This window comes from Scyliorhinus canicula, chromosome 10 (genome assembly GCF_902713615.1).
Source record: "Scyliorhinus canicula chromosome 10, sScyCan1.1, whole genome shotgun sequence".
Taxonomy (NCBI): domain Eukaryota; kingdom Metazoa; phylum Chordata; class Chondrichthyes; order Carcharhiniformes; family Scyliorhinidae; genus Scyliorhinus; species Scyliorhinus canicula.
The window spans coordinates 27840464-27865054 of NC_052155.1; the positions used below are offsets into that span (position 1 = coordinate 27840464).

The window sequence follows — 24591 nt, forward strand, 5'->3', positions numbered from 1 at the left end:
AGCTGCCGCCCCTTCACAAATCCTGTTTGGTCCTCCCCTATCACACCTGACACACAATCCTCTATCCGCGATGCCAACACCTTTGCCAACAACTTTGCATCCACATTTAACAGCTAAATCGACGGTATAACCCACACTGCTCCATGTCTTTATCCTTCTTTAAAATCATTGATACGGACGCCTGCGACAGTGTGGGAGGAGATCCCCCCTTGCCATCAACTCATAATACATCCCAACAAGCAGAGGCCCCATCTCCGACCCAAACTTCTTATAAAACACAGCTGGAAACCCATCTGGACTGGTGCCTTCCCCGCCTGCATCAAACCCACACAGTCCATCACCTCCCTCAGCCCAATCCCTGCACCTTCTCCTCCCCCACTCTTGGGAACTCCAGCCCATCCAAAAACTGCCTTATATACTCCTCCCCGGTCGAAGGCTCCAATTTATACAACCTTCGATAGAAGGCCTCAAAGACCCCATTCACCCCCTCCGGCTCCGACCCCCCATGTCTCTCTCATTCCTCACCCTTCCAATCTCTCTCGCCGCCGGCTGTTTCCTCAACCGATGAAATGAATGAAATGAAAATCGCTTATTGTCACGAGTAGGCTTCAATGAAGTTACTGTGAAAAGCCCCTAGTCACCACATTCCGGCGCCTGTCCGGGGAGGCTGGTACGGGAATCGAACCGTGCTGCTGGCCTGCTTGGTCTGCTTTAAAAGCTAGCGATTTAGCTCAGTGAGCTAAACCAGCCCCTACATCCTGCACCAACATCCTGCTTGCTTTATCCCCATACTCTTAATCCTCCCCTCTGGCCCTCTGCAGCTGCCCTACCACCTTTCCTGTGGACACCAGCCCAAACTCCATCTGGAACCTCTGTCTCTCCTTTAGCAACACCTCCTCCAGCATCACCAAGTATCTCCTGTCCACCCTCAGGATGCCCTCAACTAACCTCAGACTCTCCTCCCATTCCACTCTCCCCCTACGTGCCTGAATCAAAATAATTTCCACTTTATAGCACTTTAAATTCCTCCCACAGTGTGTCCTCCCCTGTATCATTCAGCTCCTCATAATTTCGAACAGCCACCCTCACCCTGTGACAGACCCCCTTGTCCGCCAACAATCCCACATGTAGCCTCCACAGCGGCCACTATGCCTTCCCCTGCACCACCCGCAGATCCACCCAGTGTGGCGCGTGGTCAGAAACCACGATCGCTGAATACTCCGAACCAACCACCCCCGCCAACAGTGTCTTATCCAGGGCAAAGAAATCTATCTGAGAGTACACCCAGTGCACATCTGAAAAGTACGAAAACTCCTTCGCCTTCGACCTCCCCAACCACCACAGATCCGCCCCTCCCATACGTCCCATGAACCCCATTAACTCTTTTGCCGTAGTCAAAACCTTCATGGGCCTAGAACACAACCGACCCAGCCTCGGGTCCAGAACCGAATTAAAATCTCTCCCCATAATCAGCCGATGCGTGTCCAGGTCCGGAATCGTCCCTAAACCCCGCCTCAGAAAATCCACGTCATCCCAGTTTGGGGTATAAACATTCACTAGCACCACAAGCGTCGCCTCCAATGTCCCGGTCTCCATAACGTACCTGCCCCCAAGGTCGGCTACGATACAGCCAACTTAAAGGCCACCCTCTTTTGACCAGCAACGCCACCCCCCATATCTTCATATTCAACACCGAGTGGAACACCTGCCCCACCCACCCTTTCTTCCGCCTCGTCTGATTCCCCCAACTTCAGATGCGTCACGTGAAGAAACACAACATTCGCCTTCAAACTCTTTAAATGTGCGAAAACACACAACCATTTAATCGGCCTGTTCAGCCCTTACACATGCTACGTAATCAAACGGGTCAGGGGGCTCCCCACCCCACTCCCTTGTCACTTAGCCATCCCTTCCACAAAGCCATCAGGATGCCAAGAAACAACACCAGACTAAGCTAGAGTCACAGACTAACGACACAGACTCTCGTCGGTTGTGGCAAGGTTTAAACAACATAACCGGCTACAAAACAAAACCAAGTAGAATCTCTGGCAGCAGCGCACCGCTCCCCGATGAACTCAATGCATGCAATGCTCGTTTCCAGCACAAAACCATCAAACTGCTGTTAACTGCCTCAGCAGCCTCAGACACATTCAGAACCATGGGCACAGCTTCTGAAGTCATATTGGCCTTCTTGAAAATTAACCCTTTGTAAGCAATGGGTCCTGACAGAGTCTCTGGTCGTGCCCTCAGATCCTGCACGGGCCAACTGGCGAGTGTGTTCGAGGACATCTTCAACCTCTCCCTACTCCATTCCCACATTCCCACCTGCTTTAAGAAGACCATCATCATACTGGTGCCAAAGAAGAGCCAGGTAACGTGCCTCAATGACTATTGTCCAGTGGCCTTGACATCTATCATTATGAAGTGCTCGAGAGGTTGGCCATGAGACACGTCTACTCCATACTCTCAGAATGCACTGATCCACGGTAATTAGCATATCGCCACAACCGGACCACAGCAGATGCCATCTCACTGGCCCTCCATGCATCCCTGGAGCATCTCGACAACAAGGACTCCCACGTCAGACTCCGATTCATTGACTACGGCTCCGCCTTTAACACCATAATCCCAGCCAAGCTATTATCAAGACTCCAAACCTCGGACTTGGCTCCTCCCTCTGTAACTTGATCCTCGACTTCCTGACCCATAGACCACAATCAGTAACTTTAAACAACAACGTCTCCTCTACGATAGTCCTCAATATCGGGGCCCACAAAGTAGCCCCCTACTATACTCTCTGTACACACACGACTGCGCAGCAAAATTTGGCTCCAACTCCATCTACAGGTTTGCTGATGATACGACCGTGGTGGGTCGGATCTCGAACAACGATGAGTCAGAATTCAGGAGAGAGACAGAGAACCTGGTGGCATGGTGTAACGACAACAATCTCTCCCTCAACGTCAACAAAACTAATGAGATGGTCATTAACTTCAGAAAGCGAAGAATTATACATGCCCCCATCTGCATCAATGGTGCCGTGGTGGAGATGGTTGGCGTTTTCAAATTCCTAGATGTGCACATCACCACCAATCTGTCCTGATCCACCCATGTTGACGCTGTGACCAAGAAAGTACAACAGGGCCTATACTGCCTCAGGAAACTAAGGAAACTCAGCATGTGCACATTGACTCTTACCGATTTTTACAGATAAACCATAAAAAGCATCCAATCTGGCTGCATCACAGCCTGGTATGGCAACTGCTCGACCCAAAACCGTAAGAAACTAAAGAGTCGTGAACACAGCCCAATCCATCACACAAACCTGCCTCCCATCCATTGACTCTGTTTACACCTCCTGCTACCTTGGGAAAGCGGGCAGCATAATCAAAGATCCCTCCCATCAGCATTATTCTCTCTTCCAATTTCAGGAGATACAGAAGTCTGAGAACATGCATTAAAAGGTTCAAAAACAACTTCTTCTCCGCTGTTGCCAAGATCCTGAATGACCCCTTATGGACTGAACCGATGACTTCACACATTTATTTCACTGAGAGCGTTATGGGCCAGGGTTTAGAGAATGCCAAAGTGAATCATGGAGTTCACGTGACCCACAACTTTTAATAGATTGTGGTATGGGGAGCACACGGCCCACTCTACAGGTGTGGTACAGCAGAAATGGAAAAGTATTTTTTTAAAGCAAAACAATGTTTCTTCTATGAACTCCAGTTAACCTTTTTAAAACATACAGTGAACATCTTAGCAACCATTAATTCAAATACACCCCCCAAAGACTGAAACACTAAGTAATCCTTTAAGCTTTCCTTTTAACATCCATATGACTTAAAACCAAAACCTTTAACAGAAGCACTTCAGGTTAAAGTCACTACTGAAAACATTTATAATTCTGAATTCACCAAATCATCAAGAGATAGTCTTTTGATGGCAGAGAGAACAGCAGGACACCTGCTTGGTCTGGCTTCAGCTCCAACACTGAAAACAAAACTAAAACACACCCTGCAGCAAACAGCCCAAAACGAAAGTAAAAAGCTAACAGACAGCCCAGCTCCACCCACACACTGACATCACTGATAAACACCCATTTCTTAAAGGTGCATTTCTTAAGCACCTATTTCTTAACATGACAATAGTAATATACTCCATGGCTGGGATTCTCCAAGCCTCCGTGCCGAAATCGCGCTCGGCGCGGGGGTGGAGTATGGGGCGTCAAATCCACGATCAGGTCCGACGCCTTTCCGCGATTCTCTGCGGACCGGAGAATCGCCACCAGTCGCGCGAGCGGGTCGAAGTGGTGCCGATCGGAGGCCATTGAAAGAGGTACCCGCGGCGATTCTACGCCGGCACTGGCCGAGTTCCCGTTGGCGTGGTTCTAACATGGTTCCACCCAGCGGGCACTCGGAGTGGTGGCTGCCACGGCCGCCCATGTGGGGGGGGGCGGGGGGATCCGTCACAGGGGGGGATCCTCCAGGATGGTCAGGATTCCGATCGGGGGCCACCGATCGGTGGGCGCGTGCAATCTGTCGGGGGCCTATTTGTTGGGGCAAGCTTGCTGTGCGGGTCCGCCATGTTGCGCGGGGCCGTTGCCACAGGCGGCTGCAGCGCATGTGCGGACCCGCACCGGAAGTGCAGGGCCCCATATTGGCAGCCGGAGCTGCACAGAGCAACTCCGGCGCCCTGCTGGCCCACTTCAGGTAAGTGAATCGCTGGGCCAAGAGGCCCGTTGACGCCGCCGTGAAACACTCTGGTGTTTACGCCGGTGTCAACACTTAGCCGCCAAGATGATTCACCCGATGCCTTTCTATGTATTTACGTTGTGTATTTATGTATCTCCTATGTTTTTTCATGTATGGAACAATCTGTCTGGACTGTAAGCAGAACAATACTTTTCACTGTTGTGCATGCGCTGCATATTTGCATCAAACATTCACTGACCAAGTCTGTGATTCCCAAAGGGATCGCAGAAAGCTGTTCAAGGAAGAAACCCGGAAAAGTTTCACATTCATGTTTGTCAGACCAGGAAAGGCAGCGGGGCTTCTTTCGAGATTACATAAGAAAACTCTGTTGCTGTCCTCTTCAAAACTTTCTCTGTCTCTCCAGTTCACCTTCCCCCTTCCAAATTTGGCCTGCTCGTCCATTCAGACTAATTATGGACTACTTCCCCTCTCTCTCCGAGACTATCAACCTCCAGTTGGGTACCTGCATGGTTCAGGCCCATCCTGCAGCCACTCTGTCCACTTTGGATGCAAGTCAAATTTCCCAAGTCTTTATTTAACTTGCTGACATGACACTGGGGCCAAGTTTAAGGGAGATGTGCGGGGTAAGTTTTTCACGCACAGAGTAGTGGGTGCCTGGAACACACTGCCAGAGGATGTGGTGGAAGCAGGCACATTAGCAACATTTAAGGAGCATCTGGATGGGTACATGGACAGGGAGGAAATAGAGGGATATGGACAGAGTAAGGGCAGAAGGTATTATTTTAGTTTGGGCATCGTGATCAGCACAGCATTGGAGGGCCGAAGGGCCTGTTCCTGTGCTCTACTTTTCTTTGTTCTTTCCTTGTTCTTAAAATCCATGTTGTCTCTAATCATTTTGACACAGTCAAATCTGGGCACCCAGAGCTCCAGGGACCCGTGTTAAATTCCAACCTTGGGTCTGTGTGGAGTTTGCACTTTCTCCCATGTCTGCGTGGGTTTCCTCCGGGTGATCCGGTTTTCCCCCACAGTCCAAAGACATGCAGGTTAGATGGATTGGCCATGCTAAATTGTCCCTTAGTGTCCAAAGGTGGGGTCACGGGGTTTTGAGGATAGGACGGGGGATTGGGTCTATGTGGGGGCCCATGCAGAGGATTGTTGCTGACTTGACAAGCTGAATGGCCTCCTGCACTGTAGGGTTCCCTGATTTTGGGAAATTATCCCACTGCTGTAAACGTTAAAGTACCATTTCCAATAGATCTTTCTTTCATGGGTGGTGGGCATCATTGGATAGGCCAGCATTTGTTACCCATCCCTAATTGTCCTTGAACCGAGCAGCTTACTAGGCCTTTTCAGCGGGAGGGTTGCCGACTCTCACTGGACACATTCTGGGAGTATTCATGGAAAACTCTCGGCAGTGAAGTCACAAAGATCTCCTGGAAGTGATGTTGCAGAGAGTCTCCGGAAGTGCCGTCATTTAAAGCTCTCCGAAGTGAGGTCAAATAAAGGCGGAGGTGTGGCATGAATGCAATTGAAAAAGCAAGCCACATCGCGTTTGAAAGCCGCTTCCTTGAAATCATTCCGATATTTCAGTGCAGGAAGTGATGGCTAATTTTGGACCATGTGAAATGAAATGAAATGAAAATCGCTTATTGTCACGAGTACGCTTCAATAAAGTTACCTGTGAAAAGCCCCTAGTCGCCACATTCCGGCGCCTGTCCGTGGAGGCTGGTACGGGAATCGAACCGTGCTGCTGGCCTGCTTGGTCTGCTTTAAAAGCCAGCGATTTAGCCCAGTGAGCTAAACCAGGAATGGAAGTGTCCAAGAGCTCACATACGGTGCAATTAAATAGAAATGCTCTAGATTGGGTGACCAACTGTTGCAGAATTACATTAAGGGACACTCTGGCATGGGCGTCCGTACAACAGCCTGGGTGGGGGGTGGGGGTGGGGGGGGAGAGTTGCCAGGTTGCCAAAGCTGTTAGAGCCATGAACAGAGGAGAAGATACTACAAAAATGCATGTTATGGGGAAACAGTATTCGGCCCAGGACGTGGCACCGTGGCCTCAAGTACGGGACAATTCCATAAAACAAGGATCATCCTGGCTCCATGTTGGTGTGTGTGTGTGTGTATGTGTGGGGCGGGGGGGTATATTCTTTTCAAACCAGTGAGTTCCACCTTCCTTCTCAGAGTGGAGCACTGCCAGTCTTTCAAACCAGTGGTACCTTCCCGGAATGAGTCAGTGCATGGTAAGACACAACACAAACTCCATGCTGTAAAGGGCTAGTTTGGGTTAGGTAAAGGGTTAGCTTGAGCAGAGTGGCTGCTAGCTAACCCAGCTCCCTCTTTGTGTACAAGACTGACAGATCCCAGAAGAGGAGTGGCATACGACGTACAGTCCTGCTGCAAGCTCCTACATCAGAACCTCCCGGATCGACAACCGGGGGGGGTGGGCGAAGTGTTTCACCGCAGTCCTGCATTCCATTCCACAGGGCAAGTCACTGCCAACACTCAAATAATGCATCATCTTAGAAAAGTTGTGCAAAAGCCGTATCCTATTCAGGAAAACAAGGAACAATCCCGGTTCATTGGGGGCAGCAAGGTAGCACAGTGGTTGGCATAGTTGCTTCACAGTGCCAGGGTCTCAGGTTCGATTCCCGGCTTGGGTCACTGTCTGTGCGGAGACTGTACGTTCTCCCCGTGTCTGTATGGGTTTCCTCCGGGTGCTCCGGTTTCTTCCCACAGTCCAAAGATATGCAGGTTAGGTGGATTGGCCATGCTAAATTGCCCTTAGTGTCCAAAAATGTTAGGTGGGGTTACTGGGTTACGGGGATAGGATGGATGCATGGTCTTAAGTAGGGTGCTCTTTCCAAGAGCCAGTGCAGACTTGATGGGCCAAATGGCCTCCTCCTGCACTGTAAATTCTATGATCTCTGACTTTACTTTCAAAGCAACCCCCCCCCCCCCCCCCCCCCCCCACCGTTATCAAAGAATGTGTCGGGAGGGCAAGCCCTCCCAGTTGGAAGATTTTTTCTTCCAGCATCAAGTAAAGCATTGAAGGAGCAGGCCCTGGACATGCGCACATGTCATGTCAGCCACCTACATTAAAGATGGTGCGCACCAAACAAACACAGAAGATAGCTTCCCCTCTGCTCCCTCAGCCGTTGATGCGGCAGTGCACGATGACGTGATTGCACAAATATGCAGGTTTGGGTGCTGGCAAGCAAGACGGCAGGCGCATTCCAATTTCCCAGAATGCCTTCTTTGGCCACCAAAACATTGATGGCAATTCCGGTAGACTCCCAGCCATTCCGGGAGTGTCGGCAACCCCATTCAGAGGACATCCGAGAGTCAACTTGTTGTCTGGAATCACTTGTGGGCCAGACCAAGTAAGGATGTTAGATTTCCTTCTCCACAGGGCATTAATGAACCCAATCAATTATAGTTGTCTTTGTCACCATTACTGACACTATCTTTTAAGTCCACCAGCTGCAGTGGTGGGATTTGAACCCGTGCCCCCAAAGCATTAACCTGGGTCACTCAATTACTAGTCTAGTGACATTATCGCTATGTCACTATCTCCCCGGATATGATGCACAATGAGAGGTAGATTATTAGCACACTACATGCTTCCTGATGTAAACAAGAGGCAAAGATTATAGGTCTTTTATTTGCCCCTTTTCCAAAATGCACATTGAATATAATAATTTTGTTAATGCAAATGATCTGAAACTGACCTTTGACCGATCGTTCTGATTGGCTCCTAACTCAAAGAGCCTTTCCACAATCGTCAGCTTGCTTTCTCGAACAGCGATCAAAAGTAGAGTCAGACCAGATTCCTGCCAATTAGAATGCATCGTACTTAACAAAACAAATATCTTTAAAAGCATGTTTAAGCATAAACGTAGAATCATCAAATGGACGTGCCACATTCAATCAGTGGTCCATGCTGAATCAGGCAGCACTAGCTGGCACTGTAATAAGAACACCATCCAAAATGAAAAATACAGACTGGCATATTAAACATAGCACAGACGTTTCTTTTCCAGCTGGTGCTGTATGTCAAAAATTATTTTGAAGCTAAACCAGAAATTAGGCCACTCTCAACAATGCCATTTAACTCTGTATTGATTTGAGGATCCTACGTGCATTCTTCATCATGTGCCATTCAGTCAGCATCGTAGCCATGGCAACTTCAAAAGGATAGTGCCATCTATGACAGCACAGTGGCACAGTGGTTAGCACTGCTGCCTCACAGTGCCAGAAAACCCGGGTTCGGTTCCGACCTTGGTGACTGGCTGTGTGGAGTTTGCTCATTCTCTCCGTGCCTCCATGGATTTCCTCCGGGTGCTTCGATTTCCTCCTAAAGACCAAAGATGTGCAGGTTAGGTTGATTGGCCTTGCTAAATTGCCTCTTAGTGTCCAATGGTTAGGTCGGGCAATGGCAATAGGGTGGTAGCATGGTACTCTACATGGAACATAGAATTTACAGTGCAGAAGAAGGCCGTTTGGCCTATCGAGTCCGCACCAACCCCTGGAAAGAGAACCCCACTTAGGCCCACACATACATGCTATCCCCGTAATCCATAAAGCCTTCCTAACCTTTTTGGACACTGAGGGCAATTTATCATGGCCAATCCACCTAACCTGCCCATCTTTTGGACTGTGGAAGGAAACCGGAGCACCCAGAGGAAACCCACGCAGACATGGGGCGACCGTGAGGACTCCGCACAGACGGCGACCCAAGCTGGGAATTGAACCTGGGACACTGGAGCTGTGAAGACACAGTGCTATCCACTGTGCTACTGTGCCACTCTTTCAGAGGGTCGAGCCGAAAGGCCTCCTTCTGTACTGTAGGGATTCTACAATTCTATGTTATAGCTAATGGTGATAATAGCAATAAGAGTTCTGGACATTGATCACAAATGCATTTCTTATAATGATGACATTTAGCATCAACTAGAAATATTAATTCTGTTTCTCTCTCCACAGATGCAGTCTGAGCTGTTTTTCTGTTTTTGTCCCAGATTCCTTTATCACCATCATTGGGTATGTCCTGCCCCACTGTGTCGTACAACCAGGAGGGAGTGGGCAAGTCACCAATATTGACTTTAGGTCCCAAGAAGTCTCATGACATCAGGTAACACATGAGCACTAAAAGCTCCTGCTGATGACCACCTACCACCCTTCCTCAGCTGATGAAGCAATATTTCTCAATGTTGCACACCATTTGGAAGGGGAAATGGCACAGAGAGTCATACAGTCATAGAATCAGAGAGGTCTACAGCACTGAAAAGGCCCTTCTGCGCTAGGTCAAAAATAACCGCCTAACTAGTCTAATCCCATTTTCCAGCACTTGGCCTTGTATGCCTTGGCATCTGAATACATGTTAAATGTTATGAGGGTCTCTGCCTCCACCACCCTTTCAGGCAGCGAGTTCCAGACTCCCACCACCCTCTGGGTGAAAAAGGATTTCCTCACATCCCCTCGAAACCTCCTGCCCCTTACCTTAAATCTATGCCCCCTGGCCATTGATCCCTCTGCCAAGGGGAAAAGTTTCTTCCTGTCTATTCTAATTATGCCCCACATAATTTTATACATCTCAATCATGACCCCCCTCAGTCTCCTCTGCTCCAAGGAAAACAACCCCAGTCTGTCCAATCTCTCTTCATTGCTAGAACTCTCCAGCCTCGCAACATCTTAGTAAATCTCCTTGGCACTCTTTCAAGTGCTATCACATCCCTCCTATAATGTGCATAACCTCCCTGCTCTTAAACCCTATGCCTCAGGTAATGAAGGCAAGTATACCATATGCCTTCTTAACCACTGTATCCACCTGCTCTGCTACCTTGAGGGACCAGTGTATATGCACAGCAAAGTCCCTCTGATCCTCGGTGCTTCCCAGGGTCCTGCCGTTCAGCATGTATTCCCTTGCATTGTTTGTCCTGCCCAAGTGCATCACCTCTCACTTATCTGGATTGAATTCCAATTGCCACTGATCAGCCCATCTGGCCAACCAGTCTATCCCTCTGTAATCTTATGCTATCATCCTCACTATTTACAACCCCACCAATTTTCGCATCATCCGATAACTTGCTGATCATCCCTCCGACATTCATGTCTAAATCATTTATATAAACAACAAACAGCAAGGGCCCCAACACTGATCACTGCGGGACACAGACTTCCAGTCAGAAAAGCATCCCTTGATCATTACCCTCTGCTTCCTGCCACTCAGCCAATTCTGGATCCAATTTGCCAAATTTCATTGGATCCCAATGGCTCTTTCCTTCGCCATCAATCTCCCATGTGAGACCTTATCAAAAGCCTTGCTGAAGTCCAAGTAGATTACGTCAAATGAATTTCCCTCCTCTACACACCTGGTCACCTCTTTGAAAAATTCAATCAAGGTGGTCAAACCTGACCTGCCCTTAACAAAACCATGCTGACTGTTCTTGATTAATCCCTGCCTCTCCAAATGCAGATTAATTCTGACTCTCAGAATTGCTTCCAATAGTTTCTCTATCACTGAGATTAGACTGACTGGGCCTGTAGTTTCCAGGTTTATCCCTTACTCCCTTCTTGAATAATGGTACCACACTGGGTAGCCTCCAGGCCTCCAGCACCTCTCCTGCGGCCAGAGAGGAATTTTAAATTATTGTCAGTGCCCCTGCTTTTTCCTCCCTTGTCTCTTTTTAAAAATTAATTTACAGGATGTAGGCATCGCTGGTTAGGCCAGAATTTATTGTCCATCCCTAGTTGCCTTTCAGAAGATGGTGGTGAGTTCCCTTCTCGACCCGTTGCAGTCCTTGAGGTGTAGGTTTACCCACTGTGCTGTTAGGGAGGGAGTTGCAGGATGTTGCCCCAGCGACAGTGAAGGAACGGTGATATATTTCCAGGTCAGGGTAGTGAGTGACTTGGAGGGAACCCTCAACAGCCTGGGATATATTTCATCTGGCCCTGGAGATTTGTCTACCTTTCAGCCTGCCAGACCACTCAGAACCTCCTCTCTGCCTATGTTAATCTCTTTAATTTTATCACCGCTCTTCTCCCTGATTTTTATACCCACACCATCCCTCTTCTGAGTGAAAACCGACACAGAGTACTAATTTAGAACCCGGCCTATGTCCTCCGGCTCCACACACAAATTACCACTGTGGTCCTTAATGGGTCCTATTCTTTCCCTAGGTATCCTTTTATCCTTACTGTACTTGTAAAACAACTTGGGATTTTCCTTTATTTTACCTGCTAGTATTATTTCATGTCCTGTTTTACTCTCCCAATTTCCTTTTTAAACTTCCTGTTGCACATTACAATTGTCTTTAGGGCTTCTGCTGTTTTGATCCCTCGATATCTGCCATGAGCCTCCCCTTTTCTCCTTATCCAATGCTACATATTCCTTAATATCCAGGGTTCACTGGATTTAATGAACTAACCCTTTTTCTTGACTGGAACATGTTGTCCCTGTACTCTGCCTATTTCCTTCTTTAATGCGTCCCACTGTTCTGTCACAGATTTACCTAAATGTATCTGCTTTCGGTCCAATCTGCCAAATCATATCTGATCTTATTCAAATTGGCCTCCCCAGTTTAGAACTTTGATCTCCGGCCCGCCCTTGTCCTCTTCCATAACAGTCTTGAATTTAATGGAGTTATGATCACTGTCTGCAAAATACTCCCCCACTGACGAAGTGACAAAGTTAATTGATGAGGGAAGGGCTGTAGATGTTATATACATGGACTTTAGTAAGGCGTTTGATAAGGTTTCCCATGGCAGGTTGATGCAAAAAGTGAAGTTGTATGGGGTTCAGTGTGTACTAGCTAGATGGATAAAGAACTGGCTGGGCAACAGGAGACAGAGAGTAGTGGTGGAAGGCAGTGTCTCAAAATGGAGAAGGGTGACTAGTGGTGTTCCACAGGGATCCGTGCTCAGACCACTGTTGTTTGTGATCTACATAAATGACCTGGAGGAAGGTATAGGTGGTCTGATTAGCAGGTTTGCAGATGATACTAAGATTGCTGGAGTTGCAGATAGCGAGGAGGACTGTCAGAGAATACAACAAAATATAGATAGATTGGAGAGTTGGGCAGAGAAATGGCAGATGGAGTTCAATCCAGGCAAATGCGAGGTGATGCATTTCGGAAGATCAAATTCAAGAGCGGACTATATGGTCAATGGAAGGGTCTTGGGGAAAATTGATGTGCAGAGAGATCTGGGAGTTCAGGTCCATTGTACCCTGAAGGTGGCAACGCAGGTTGATAGAGTGGTCAAGAAGGCATACAGCATGCTTGCCTTCATCGGACGGGGTATTGAGTACAAGAGTTGGCAGGTCATGTTACAGTTGTATAGGACTTTGGTTAGGCCACATTTGGAATACTGCGTGCAGTTCTGGTCGCCACATTACCAGAAGGATGTGGATGCCTTGGAGAGGGTGCAGAGGAAGTTCACCAGGATGTTGCCTGGTATGGAGGGTGCTAGCTATAAAGAAAGGTTGAATAGATTAGGATTGTTTTCGTTGGAAAGACAGAGGTTGAGGGGGGACCTGATTGAGGTCTACAAAATTATGAGAGGTATGGACAGGGTGGATAGCAACAAGCTTTTTCCAAGATTGGGGGTGTCAGTTACAAGGGGTCACGATTTCAAGGTGAGAGGGGAAAAGTTTAAGGGAGATGTGTGTGGAAAGTTTCTTACGCAGAGGGTGGTGGGTGCCTGGAACGCTTTACCAGCGGAGGTGGTAGAGGCGGGTACGATAGCATCATTTAAGATGCACCTGGACAGGTATATGAATGGGTGGGGAACAGAGGGAAGTAGGCCTTGGAAAATAGGAGACAGGTTTACATAAAGGATCTGGATCGGCGCAGGCTGGGAGGGCCGAAGGGCCTGTTCCTGTGCTGTAATTTTCTTTGTTCTTTGTTTGTTCTTTGATACTTCACTCACTTGCCTGGCTTCATCAGCTAAAATTAAGTCCAGGACCGCCAGGACCGCCTCCTCTCTTGTGAAACATTCTACGTACTGGCTTAAAAAGTTCTCCTGGATGAATTTTAAGAATTCCATTCCATCTAAACCTTTCACACCATGGCTACCCTTGTTAATGTTGGGGAAGTTGAAACCCCCACTACCACTGCCCTATTACTTTCATGCTTCTCTGAAATTTGCCCACATATCTGCTTTTCACTCCCAACAATGTGATTGCTCCTGTTTAGTTTATAAGCTTTACCTATATGGCTTCAATTGAAGAGCTTTCTAAGATGTTGTGCCTCCTTACTGCTGTAATTGATTCCCTGATCAAAATTGCAACACCCCTCGTCTTTTACCTCCTTCCGTATCTCGCCTGAAGATCCTGTACCCTGGAATATTTAACTGCAAATCCTAAGACCATAAAACCAAAAGACAGAGGAGCAGAATTAGGCCACTCAGCCCATCGAGTCTCCGCCATTCAATCATGGCTGATATTTTTCTCATCCCCATTCTCCTGCCTTCCTCCCCATAAACCCTGATCCCCTTATTAATCAAGAACCTATCTACCTCTGTCTTAAAGACACTCAGTGTTTTAATCCTGCCCCTCTCTCAATCATATCTCAGTGACAGCAATGACATCATACCCATGTTTTAATTTGTGTCCTCAACTCATCTGCCTTGTTCGTCAGAATCCTTGCATTAAAATAAATACCATCCAACTTGCCAAACTCCATCTGGTCTAAAACATTCTATGACTTCCTGACTCATTTGATGCCTCTTCTAATTTTGGCTATGCATCTATCCCTGAACCTTCTCTCAGGATTCCAGACCCTGCCAAGTTAGTTTAAATCCACCCCAACAGCATTAGCAGAATATACTTTGGGTGGGGAATTTCAATGTCCTTCACAAAGAGTGGCTTGGTAACACCATTCTGACAGAGCTGGTGACGTCCTGATGGACAAAATTACCACAGTGGGCCTGCAATAGGTAGCGTAGAGAACCAATATGAAGAAAAAACTTATCTGACCTCGGCCTCACCAATCTACTCGATGCAGATGCATCTGTCCATTAACAGAAGGGATGATCACACGGTCCTTGTGCAGCAGGCAGCAATGCCTGGGTAACATTCAGGCTTGGCCTGATAAGTCTCATATTATATCCACATCACAGAAGTGCCAGGCAATGACCATCTCCAGCAACAGAACCATCACCCATTGACATTCGAAGGCAATACCATCAATGAGTCACCCATGATTATCATCCTGGGTGCTCACCAGATGGATGACTTGCCTTGAGACAATTAACGGCCTGACTACTAAAATCAGCTTGGGCTTCTTGGCCACACGGAGGTGAGCTTACAGCCGGGGAAGGCAATGTCTCTGTCCATACATTCAATCATATGCCCTTGACTTCTATTATTTTTTTCAGTAAGCAAAGGAAGTACTCCAGAAAATCGTATTCAGGTGCAAAAAAATGTTAATTTCATTAAAAATAATTGCAATCCTAATTGCTTTATTTTTAAACTATATTTATAGTTTTGAACCTTGTACCCATGTGAACAATTTCATTGGATTGACTTTATCCATCCCTTTATAATTGTGAATCTCACTGCAATCAATGAATGTAGCTTCCTCAACCTTTCAATACATCTGTCTATAATTCTGTACGGCTTTCCATTTGTGTCCTGTTCATTCATGCAACTAGCCCTGAAAAATGAAGCAAATATTCACCCACATTTGAATCAACGTGTTTACTCTGTTAAAGAGTTGTGCATCAGAGTTCCCTGTCTCCTGAACTAAATTTAGTATTTGTCTAATTGGACACAAAGATTACAATAATCAGACATATCAGTTTATGGTTGCTGAATTACAAGAGGCAGAGTAAAATATTTTAATAACTTCCCACAACTTGCAATAAAAAACCGCCTTTCAAACACTTGATGAAGTTAATGTGTTTCCCTTGGCAAACAATTAACCTGTTCTTTTTATTTGATAAATATGATTTAATAACAGTTTTGTCATCCTTTCATCCGTCATTAAATTGTAATCATTATTTACTGGCTGATTTCTTGTGGCATTGCACAGAGGGAATCAAACCAAGTTTATTTTCAAAGGAAACAGGGATATGGAACAGGTAATAATTATCACAGATGTAATTCAATCCCCATTTTAAAGTAGTATATTCTGTTTTCATTTTTACATCTCCATTATTAATTCCCATGCCAAATTTCTTTATGGAAACTGCCTTAGTTAATTTTTCATGGCGCATTTAAGAACTCCACCCAGTGGTGGCTCCTCAGCGCCTCCACAGGCAGGAGGAAGTAATTACAATGAGATAAGCTTGGTCTTTTACTAGCATTTATGGCAGGGATATGTAAAGTCAAGGGTGAGTTTACCCCTGCTTTATCAGGTCCACCTGCAGCCAATTAATGGCCAACGGAGTGTTATTTGTCTTCCTGCGGGCCTTCATCCCCATTTTAGGGGCAGGTCCTGCATCAGAGAGCTGATGCCATTCAAATGGCTGGCAGATTTCTGGTCCCAGCAGTGCCACTGGATGTGGTAGCCACAGTGGGAACAGTGATCATCAATGATGCCAGATGCAAAGTTATATGGGGAGGTGGGCGCAGGGACAATGTGCCGTCAGGGCCAGACTGGAAGGCCCCAGCAAGGCAGATGTGGGAGGTCGGGGTGGACAGGGCAGGGATAGGGAGAGGAAATGCAGAGGTGGAAAGACCTGTGGGGGCAGGGAGGGGCACTGAGGGGCATAATTCACCCACAAAGCAGGTATTCAGTCTCTCCCTCCCCCCACCCCGACTTTGCAAAGCCATGTCACAGTAATGAAAGCTGCCAGGTCAAACACTTGGAGCGGGCCTCACCCTCCATGGGTTCAATTTCAGCAGCGGTTAAAGGAGGCCCTTCTGGGACCATAAATTGGCCACTGAAACACCTCAATTGGCCCCTGGGTGATCGTGCCTGCTGACACCTCTCACTGGTGAGATTACAGCTGGGGTGAGTGGGTTGGCATTGGGAACAGTGCTCATGGAATGACACACAATTACATGCAGCTCCCCCCCCCCCCCCAGAGCTGCCAACCCACCACTGGGGTGGTAAAAATCCATCCCATCATCGTTTCCATCATAAACATGAACACAGAAATGTCTAATGGGATAAATGGTCAGGGAACATGCAGGTTCAGCTGCTAGATTTGGAATAGACTGTTTCCCAACATGGTATGTGTGAGGGGGGGGGGGGGGGGGGTGTTGGTGTCAAAAGTAAAACGGAGGGCAGCACGGTGGCGCAGTGGGTTATCCCTGCAACCTCACGGCGTCGAGGCTCCAGGTTCAATCACGGCTCTGGGTCACTGTCCGTGTGGAGTTTGCACATTCTCCCCGTGTTTGCGTGGGTTTCACCCCCACAACCCAAAGATGTGCAGGGTAGGTGGATTGGCCACGTTAAATTGCCCCTTAATCGTAAAAAATGAATTGGGTACTCTAAAAAAAATTTTAACGTAAAACTGCAGTAAATGAGTAGGAAGGCGCTGTCTGACAGGATGCCGATTCCAGAGTCACATTCAAGTTGGACTTGAAAAAGAGTCATTAGCAGCGGGAGGGGAGTGGGAGGAATTGGACAGCTCTTTCACAGGGCCTCCACAGGCGCGGTGGGCCGAATGTCCTCCCCTCCAGATGGGGGGGGGGGGGGGGGGGGGGGGGATCAGTTTAATTGAAGGGAAAAAAATATCAAGCTACCTCAAGATAGCATCAGGTCTTTTGACTGAAATGTTGGCTTGGTGACTGTAGCCTTGCGTTTAAGGCCAATTTATTTTTCTTTGATTATACGGTGACTTCTTCTGATGAACTCACGGTCTAACCTTGATCTTATTTACCGTTCAGCTCTCGGGAAACACACACCTTCCAACTTGCAGTCGGTGGAATAATGGTTTGCTCGAGCTGTTAGGGAGACTGGACGTTTACTTGTCTGCTCCGTTACAGACAGAGAGAACTCTGCTCCTATTATTAACAGGTGGGGCAACCCCCACACCAATACACAAACTACTGTCAGGGAAGGACGACAAGAACAACAACAACAAAAAGTTACACACTTCGTCGGTGAGGATGATGTCTCGATCTCCCTTGTCCATGCTTTTCAGGCTCTGCTCCAGCACACACCATTCTCCCTTGCTGGCCAGCTGCAACACACGGCTGCCTGAGCCGACTGTCGATCCAGAACTGATGGAGCTCGTCTCCGACATCTTCCCAACATGTGCTCCACTCCTTCCAAACCCTGCTAGGGAATTCCACCCCCCACCCCCTTCTTCCTCCCCCCCCCCCCCCCTCCCCCCTCCCCCACCCTCCAACTCCCCCCCACCCTCTCCCCCCTGACTCTATCCCGTTCTGTACCGTGCCTGCCAGCAGTAGGTGGGTATTTCACATTTGGTCAAAGCCTCATTTCACCCCCCCCCCCCTCGCTCTCTTTGCGGGAGGTACAGAGGAAAAGATTGCAACTGGCCTTTTCTTTCTCTCTCTCTCTCTTTCTCTTCTGGTCGGCGGCACCAATCAGGACATTCGCTCTGGCACCAGTTAAACTTTTCTAACTCCGCCTTGGAGCCCGTTACCTTGGATTCAGTTGAACATTAAGGCAGCGTTTCACCCCTTGTGTGAAAGGCTCTATGGACATTTCACCCTCCGGATTCTTCGCCTCCCTCTCCCAGATGTAAAATCAGCTTTTGTTTTGTCGGTTATTCCTGGTGATTTATTTTTTTATTTATTTACTGAAAATAGGATTCACTCGAATTTCTCTCCTGGGTAGCACAGTGGTTAGCACGGTTGCTTCACAGCCCCACGGTCCCAGGTTCGATTCCTGGCTTGGGTCACTGTCTGTGCGGAGTCTGCACGTTCTCCCCGTGTGTGCGTGGGTTTCCTCCCACAGTCCAAAGATGTGCGGGTTACGTGGATTGGCCATGCTAAATTGCCCATAGTGTCCAAAAAAAGGGTTAATTGGGGTGCGTGTGCTTAAGTGGGGTGATCTTTGCAAGGCCTGGTGCAGACTCGATGGGCCGAATGGCCTCCTTCTGCACTGTAAATTCTATGAAGACTGAAATGTCATATTAAACCCATATCACTTTATAAGATACACTTGTACGGTCACAGCTTGCATTGAATCATTAAATGTAATGGCATTTACTGTCTGGGAGACTGCTGGAGAGCATGTCCCCCCCCCCCCCCCCCCCCCCCCCCCCCCCAGCCCTGTAGTTATTTGGTCTGTATAAATAACAATGAAAGTGAATTTTAAAAATGATTAAAATGAAGATTTCGGGCTTAGGACCATGGGTGAACTGTGTCCGGCAACCACAGAAAGCAATCCCTACCTAGAATTTGCTTCATTTCCATTTGAGGGTCCAGCCAACCTAAAGCCAAGTAGTTTGGCAATTTTGTGGAATAGTATATGTTTACAGCACAGGAGGAGAGCATTCGGCCCATTGCATCCTTGCTGGCTCTCTGCAATACCTACTCACCTGGTACTACTCTTTTTCCCATAGCCTTGCCATCTTTTTCTCCCGAAATAATTATCCAATTCTCTTTGGAAGACCTCTATTGAATCTGCCTCCATCACATACTCAGGCAGTACATTCTAGATAAAAGCTACTCCCTGGGTTATAAAGCTTCTCCTCGTGTCACCATTCATTCTGTTGCTAATCACCTTAGATACAGTGCAGAAGGAGGCCATTCAGCCCATCGAGTCTGCACTGGCTCTTGGAAAGAGCACCCTACCTAGGCCCATACCTCCACCCTAACCTCACACCTCCACTCTATCCCCGTAACCCCATCTAACCCTTTTTTTGGACACTAAGGGCAAATTAGCAAAGCCAATCCACCCAACCTTTGGACTGTGGGAGGAAACCGGCGCACCCAGAGGAAACCCATGCAGACGCAGAGAGAATGTGCAAACCCCGCACAGATAGTGACTCAAGTGGGAATCAAACTTGGGACCCTGGAGTTGTGAAGCAACTGTGTTAACCACTATGGTACCTTGGTGGTTCTCAATCCTTCGATCAGTGCAAAGTTTCTTCCTATCCAATCATTCCAGACCCCTCATGATTTTGAACAACTCTATCAAATCTTCTCTCGACCTTCTCTTCTCCAAGGAGAACAGTCCCAGCTTCCCCAATTGGATTGGATTGGATTGGATTTGTTTATTGTCACGTGTACCGAGGTACAGTGAAAAGTATTTTTCTGCAAGCAGCTCAACAGATCATTCAGTACATGGGAAGAAAAGGGAATTAAACAGAATTCAAGAAAATACATGAGAATACAAAATAGGGCAACACAAGATATACAATGTAACTACATAAGCATTGGCATCGGTTGAAACATACAGGGTGTAGTGTTAATGAGGTCAGTCCATAAGAGGGTCATTTAGGAGTCTGGTGACAGTGGGGAAGAAGCTGTTTTTGAGTCTGTTCGTGCGTGTTCTCAGACTTCTGAATCTCCTGCCCGATGGAAGAAGTTGGAAAAGTGAGTAAGCCGGGTGGGAGGGATCCTTGATTATGCTGCCCGCTTTCCCCCGGCAGCAGGAGGTGTAGATGGAATCAATGGATGGGAGGCAGGTTCGTGTGATGGACTGGGCGGTATTCACGACTCTCTGAAGTTCCTTGCAGTCCTGGGCCGAGCAGTTGCCAAACCAGGCTGTGATGCAGCCCGATAGGATGCTCTCTATAGTGCATCTGTAAAAGTTGGTAAGGGTTAATGTGGACATGCCGAATTTCCTTAGTTTCCTGAGGAAGTATAGGCGCTGTTGTGCTTTCTTGGTGATAGCGTCGGCGTGAGTGGACCAGGATAGATTTTTGGTGATGTGCACCCCAAGGAATTTGAAACTGCTCACCATCTCCACCTCGGCTCCGTTGATGCTAACAGGGGTGTGTACAGTACTTGTACTGTACAGTATCTATCTGTTGATGCTGGAGGAAGTTCAAGATTAAGCTAGTGGAGTGCCATCGAGTGGGCTGATTTGTCCTGGATGGTGCTCGGCTTCATAAGTGTTGTTGGAGCCACACTCATCCAGGCAAGTGGAGAGAATTCCATCACATGCCTGACTTGTGCCTTGTAGATGGTGGACACACATTGGGGAGTCAGGACTTGAGTTACTCACTTCAGCATTTCTAACCTCTGACCAACTCTTGTAGTCAGGGTATTCATATGGTCAGTCCAGTTCTGTTTCTGGTCAATGGTAATGCCCAGGAAGTTGATAATGGGGGTTGATAATGCCATTCAATGTCAAGGTGAAGCGATATGATTCTCTCTTGTCATTGTCTGGCACATGTGTAGTGTGAATGTTATCTTCTCAAGTTTGATTTTTTTTTAAATTGATTACAGGATGTGGGCATCACTGGCTAGGCCATCATTTATTGCCATCACTAATTGCCCTTTATTGATTGAATGATTGATTTGATTTATTGTCACATGGACCGAAGTACAGTGAAAAGTAGTTTTCTGCAGCGGAGGGAACGTACACAGTACGTACATAATAGACAAAAAGAATAGGCAACAGAGAACATTGACAAATGGTACATCGACAAACAGTGATTGGTTACAGTGTGGAACATGAGGCAAACAAAGCAAATACATGAGCAAGAGCAGCATAGGGCGTCGTGAATAGTGTTCTTACAGGGAACAGATCAGTCCGAGGGGGAGTTGTTAAGGAGTCTTGTAGCTGTGAGGAAGAAGCTGTTCCTTTGTCTGGATGTGCGGGTCTTCGGACATCTGTACCTTCTTCCTAATGGGAGGGTCTGGAAGAAAGCAATGCCTGGGCTGGAGGGGTCTCTCATAATGCTGTCTGCCTTACTGAGGCAGCGGGAGGTGTCTACAGAATCAATGTGAGGGTGGCAAGCTTGTGTGATGCGTTGGGCTGAGTTCACACAATCTTGCGATCTTGGACCGAGCAATTCCCATACCAGGCTGTGATGCAGCCAGATAGAATGCTCTCTGTTGCACATCTGTAGAAGTTTGTGAGAGTCGATACAGACATGCCAAATTTATTTAGCTTCCGTAGGAAGTAGAGACGTTGTTGGGCTTTCTTGACTGTTGCATCAACGCGAGTGGACCAGGGCAAACTGTTGGTGATGATGACCCACAGGAACATAAAGCTATCAACCATCTCCGCTTCAGAATCATTGCTGCAGACAGGAATGTATGTCGTGCTACGCTTTCTGAAGTCGATGATCAGTTCCTTGGTCTATCCGACATTTAGAGAACGTACACCATGCAACCAAGTGATTTATCTCCCTCCTGTAGTCTGATTAGCCGTTGTGAAGGTCGTATTGAACTGCCTTCTTGAACATTGCAGTCCATGTGGTGTAGGTACCCACACAATGCTATTAGGGAGTGAGTTCCTGGATTTTGACTGAGCGACTGTGAAGAAACGGCAAGTACAGCAAGCAATTAAGAAGACAAATGTCATGTTGGCCTTTATTGCAAGTAGATTGGAGTACAAAAATAAAGAGGTCTTGCAACAGTTGCCGAGAACTGTGATGGAACCATATCTGGAAAACTGTGCACAGTTTTAGTCCCCATACTTAAGGAAATATTTGCATTGGAGGCATTGCAGAGAAGGTTCACTAAATTGGTCACTGGGATGAGAGGGTACTCCTCTAATGAGAGGCTGAATAAATTGGCTCTATACTCTCGGGTATTGAGAAGAACAAGAGGCAATACAAGAGGGGTTTGACAGGGTAGGCACTGAAAGGTTGTTTCCCTGTCTGGGAAATCCAGCAAGCAGGACACAGTCTCGAGATAATGGGCTAATTAATTAGACCTGAGATGAGAAATTCATTCAGTAAAGTGTTGTGAATCTTTGGAATTCCCTACTCCAGAGGATTGTGGATGTTGTATCGTTGAATATATTTAAGGCTGAGGTGGACAAAATTTTGGGGCTGAATTTTCATTATGATGCTGAGCAAACCCACATCGAGAGGATAGAATGGGAGGCACAAGACGCCACATTTTAAAATTTCCCCTCCAATTGTGAATCAAGGTGGGTCACACCTACGACACTCACTGAAAGTGAAGTCAGGTTCACTATTTAAATGCCAGTTCCAAATTCAAGTTTCCCTGTCATTACTATTTTTGTGCAGGAAGGTGTATTCCTGAAAGATGTGGGAACCACACCAGTCAAGTCAAAGTTTGTGAAACTTGGGTGAAACCTGTTGTTGAGTTGGGAAGCTTTTGGCTGCTAAGTTTAATGTTTTTTGCCAACTTCAGCTGTCATAATGTAATGGTTTATAATGATTTAAGTATGTTTTAAATGCCGTGATTGCATTTAAAAGATAAGAGACCATTAAATTGACCAGCACCGAGCAGGGATTCAAATGTACTGGATTCCTTTCTCCATTGGATAAAGTCCTTTTCTGCATTCTACAGTATGGAAAATCAGATAAGAATGTATGTAGGGGACCCTGTGGTTTGAATCTGACCATGATCTAATATCCTGAATGTGCAGAACCAATGAGCTAGATAATAACGCTGGCAAATCTTTGCAATGCTCATGGAATATGGAAAAAACAATCAGGCATTCAACATTCCATTTCAAAAAAATTGCCCTTCTGACCTTCAATCAAGCACAAGTAGTGAAAGTCTCACTAAAGAAACCCGGGATGGTGGCCGCTGCCAGGACTGCACTTGGGACTTGAAGGAGATATTGTGTGCTGGATTGGAACTTGTCAGGTGCCAAGCTGGCAGGTCCTAGTGAGGAGCTGGGTGAGAGGCTGGGGGGAAGGGGAATCGGAAGGGTGAACTATGCATTGTGGGGTGGGGGGTCTTCACAGAGGGCCTATTAAGGAGAAACATCCCTTCCTGCCTACCACCAGCCCATGTTGGGAAACCTGATGGGCTGGGAACCTGGCATGGGCCTCTCCCATTGCTAGTTAAATCCCAGTGGTGGCGAGATGAGGCCCTTAAGCAGTCTTCAATTGTCCACATAAGAGCCTCAATTGATCCATGGCAGGCATGTTGTCCAGCACCGCCCTGCTGCTGATAACATTGCAGAAGGCATGAGCCATCAATAGATTTAGCCTGCTCCCTACTTTCATACACACTGGCAAGGGAACATTAAATCCAGCCCATGGGTTCAAACCCAACCATGGCAGCATGGGAATTTTAAATTCAATAAATAAATCTGGAATTCAAGGTTTGTCTAATTAATCATGATCATAAAGTGAACAGATTCTCATCAGGTTCCTGAAGGTCCTTTAGGGAAAGAAATCTGCCAAACTTACTCAGCCTGGCCTACACATTAATGTTGGTGACTCTTAAATGCTCTCCAAAATATCTTAGCAAGCCACTCCGGTGTATCGAATCACTGCAGAAGAATGCACTGTGGGTATGTCTACATTGCCCCTAGTGTCCAAAAAGGTTAGGAGGGGTTATTGGGTTATGGGGATGGGGTGGAAGTGAGGGCTTGGGTGGGGTCGGTGCAGACTCGATGGGCTGAGTGGCTTCCTTCTGCACTGTATGTTCTATGTTATCACACGGGCAATAGCTGTTCCGAAAGGGTGGCTTATCACCACCTTCTCAAGCATAGGAAATACTGATCAGTGATGAAATACTGAGTGTCTTCTTCTGGTGGCTCAAATAAGCTTGATTGATCTTCATGGTCTTGTACATGCATGGTGTTCGTTATGGAGTATTTGCTTGCTTCCATTTTTGAGTCTGTCACCAAGCTGTTTGTGGAGGCTTGCTTCACTCTCTTTGTGGAGGCTTGCGTCACTCTCTTTGTGGAGTCCTTCATCGCTCTCTCTGTGGAGTCCTTCATCACTCTCTCTGTGGAGTCCTTCATCGCTCTCTCTTTGGAGTCTGTCATCGCTCTCTCTGTGGAGTCGTGCAGTGTTCTCGTTGTAGAGTCGATCTGTGCTGTCTCAACGGAGTCGTTCT

General features: G+C 47.2%; 1 protein-coding gene across 1 annotated transcript in view; it reads right to left on the bottom strand.

The window, feature by feature from the left end:
- Window positions 1–17977, bottom strand: part of LOC119972912 (26S proteasome non-ATPase regulatory subunit 10-like) — a 60641-nt gene extending 42664 nt beyond the window's left edge. Inside the window, exons 1-2 of the mRNA XM_038810459.1 lie at window positions 17769–17977; window positions 8450–8551 (exon numbers count right to left, since the gene is read on the bottom strand). Of these exons, the coding sequence (XP_038666387.1) occupies window positions 8450–8551; window positions 17769–17918 (252 nt within the window). The 5' untranslated portion in view covers window positions 17919–17977. The remainder of the gene's footprint in view (window positions 1–8449; window positions 8552–17768) is intronic.
- Window positions 17978–24591: the final 6614 nt, after the last annotated feature.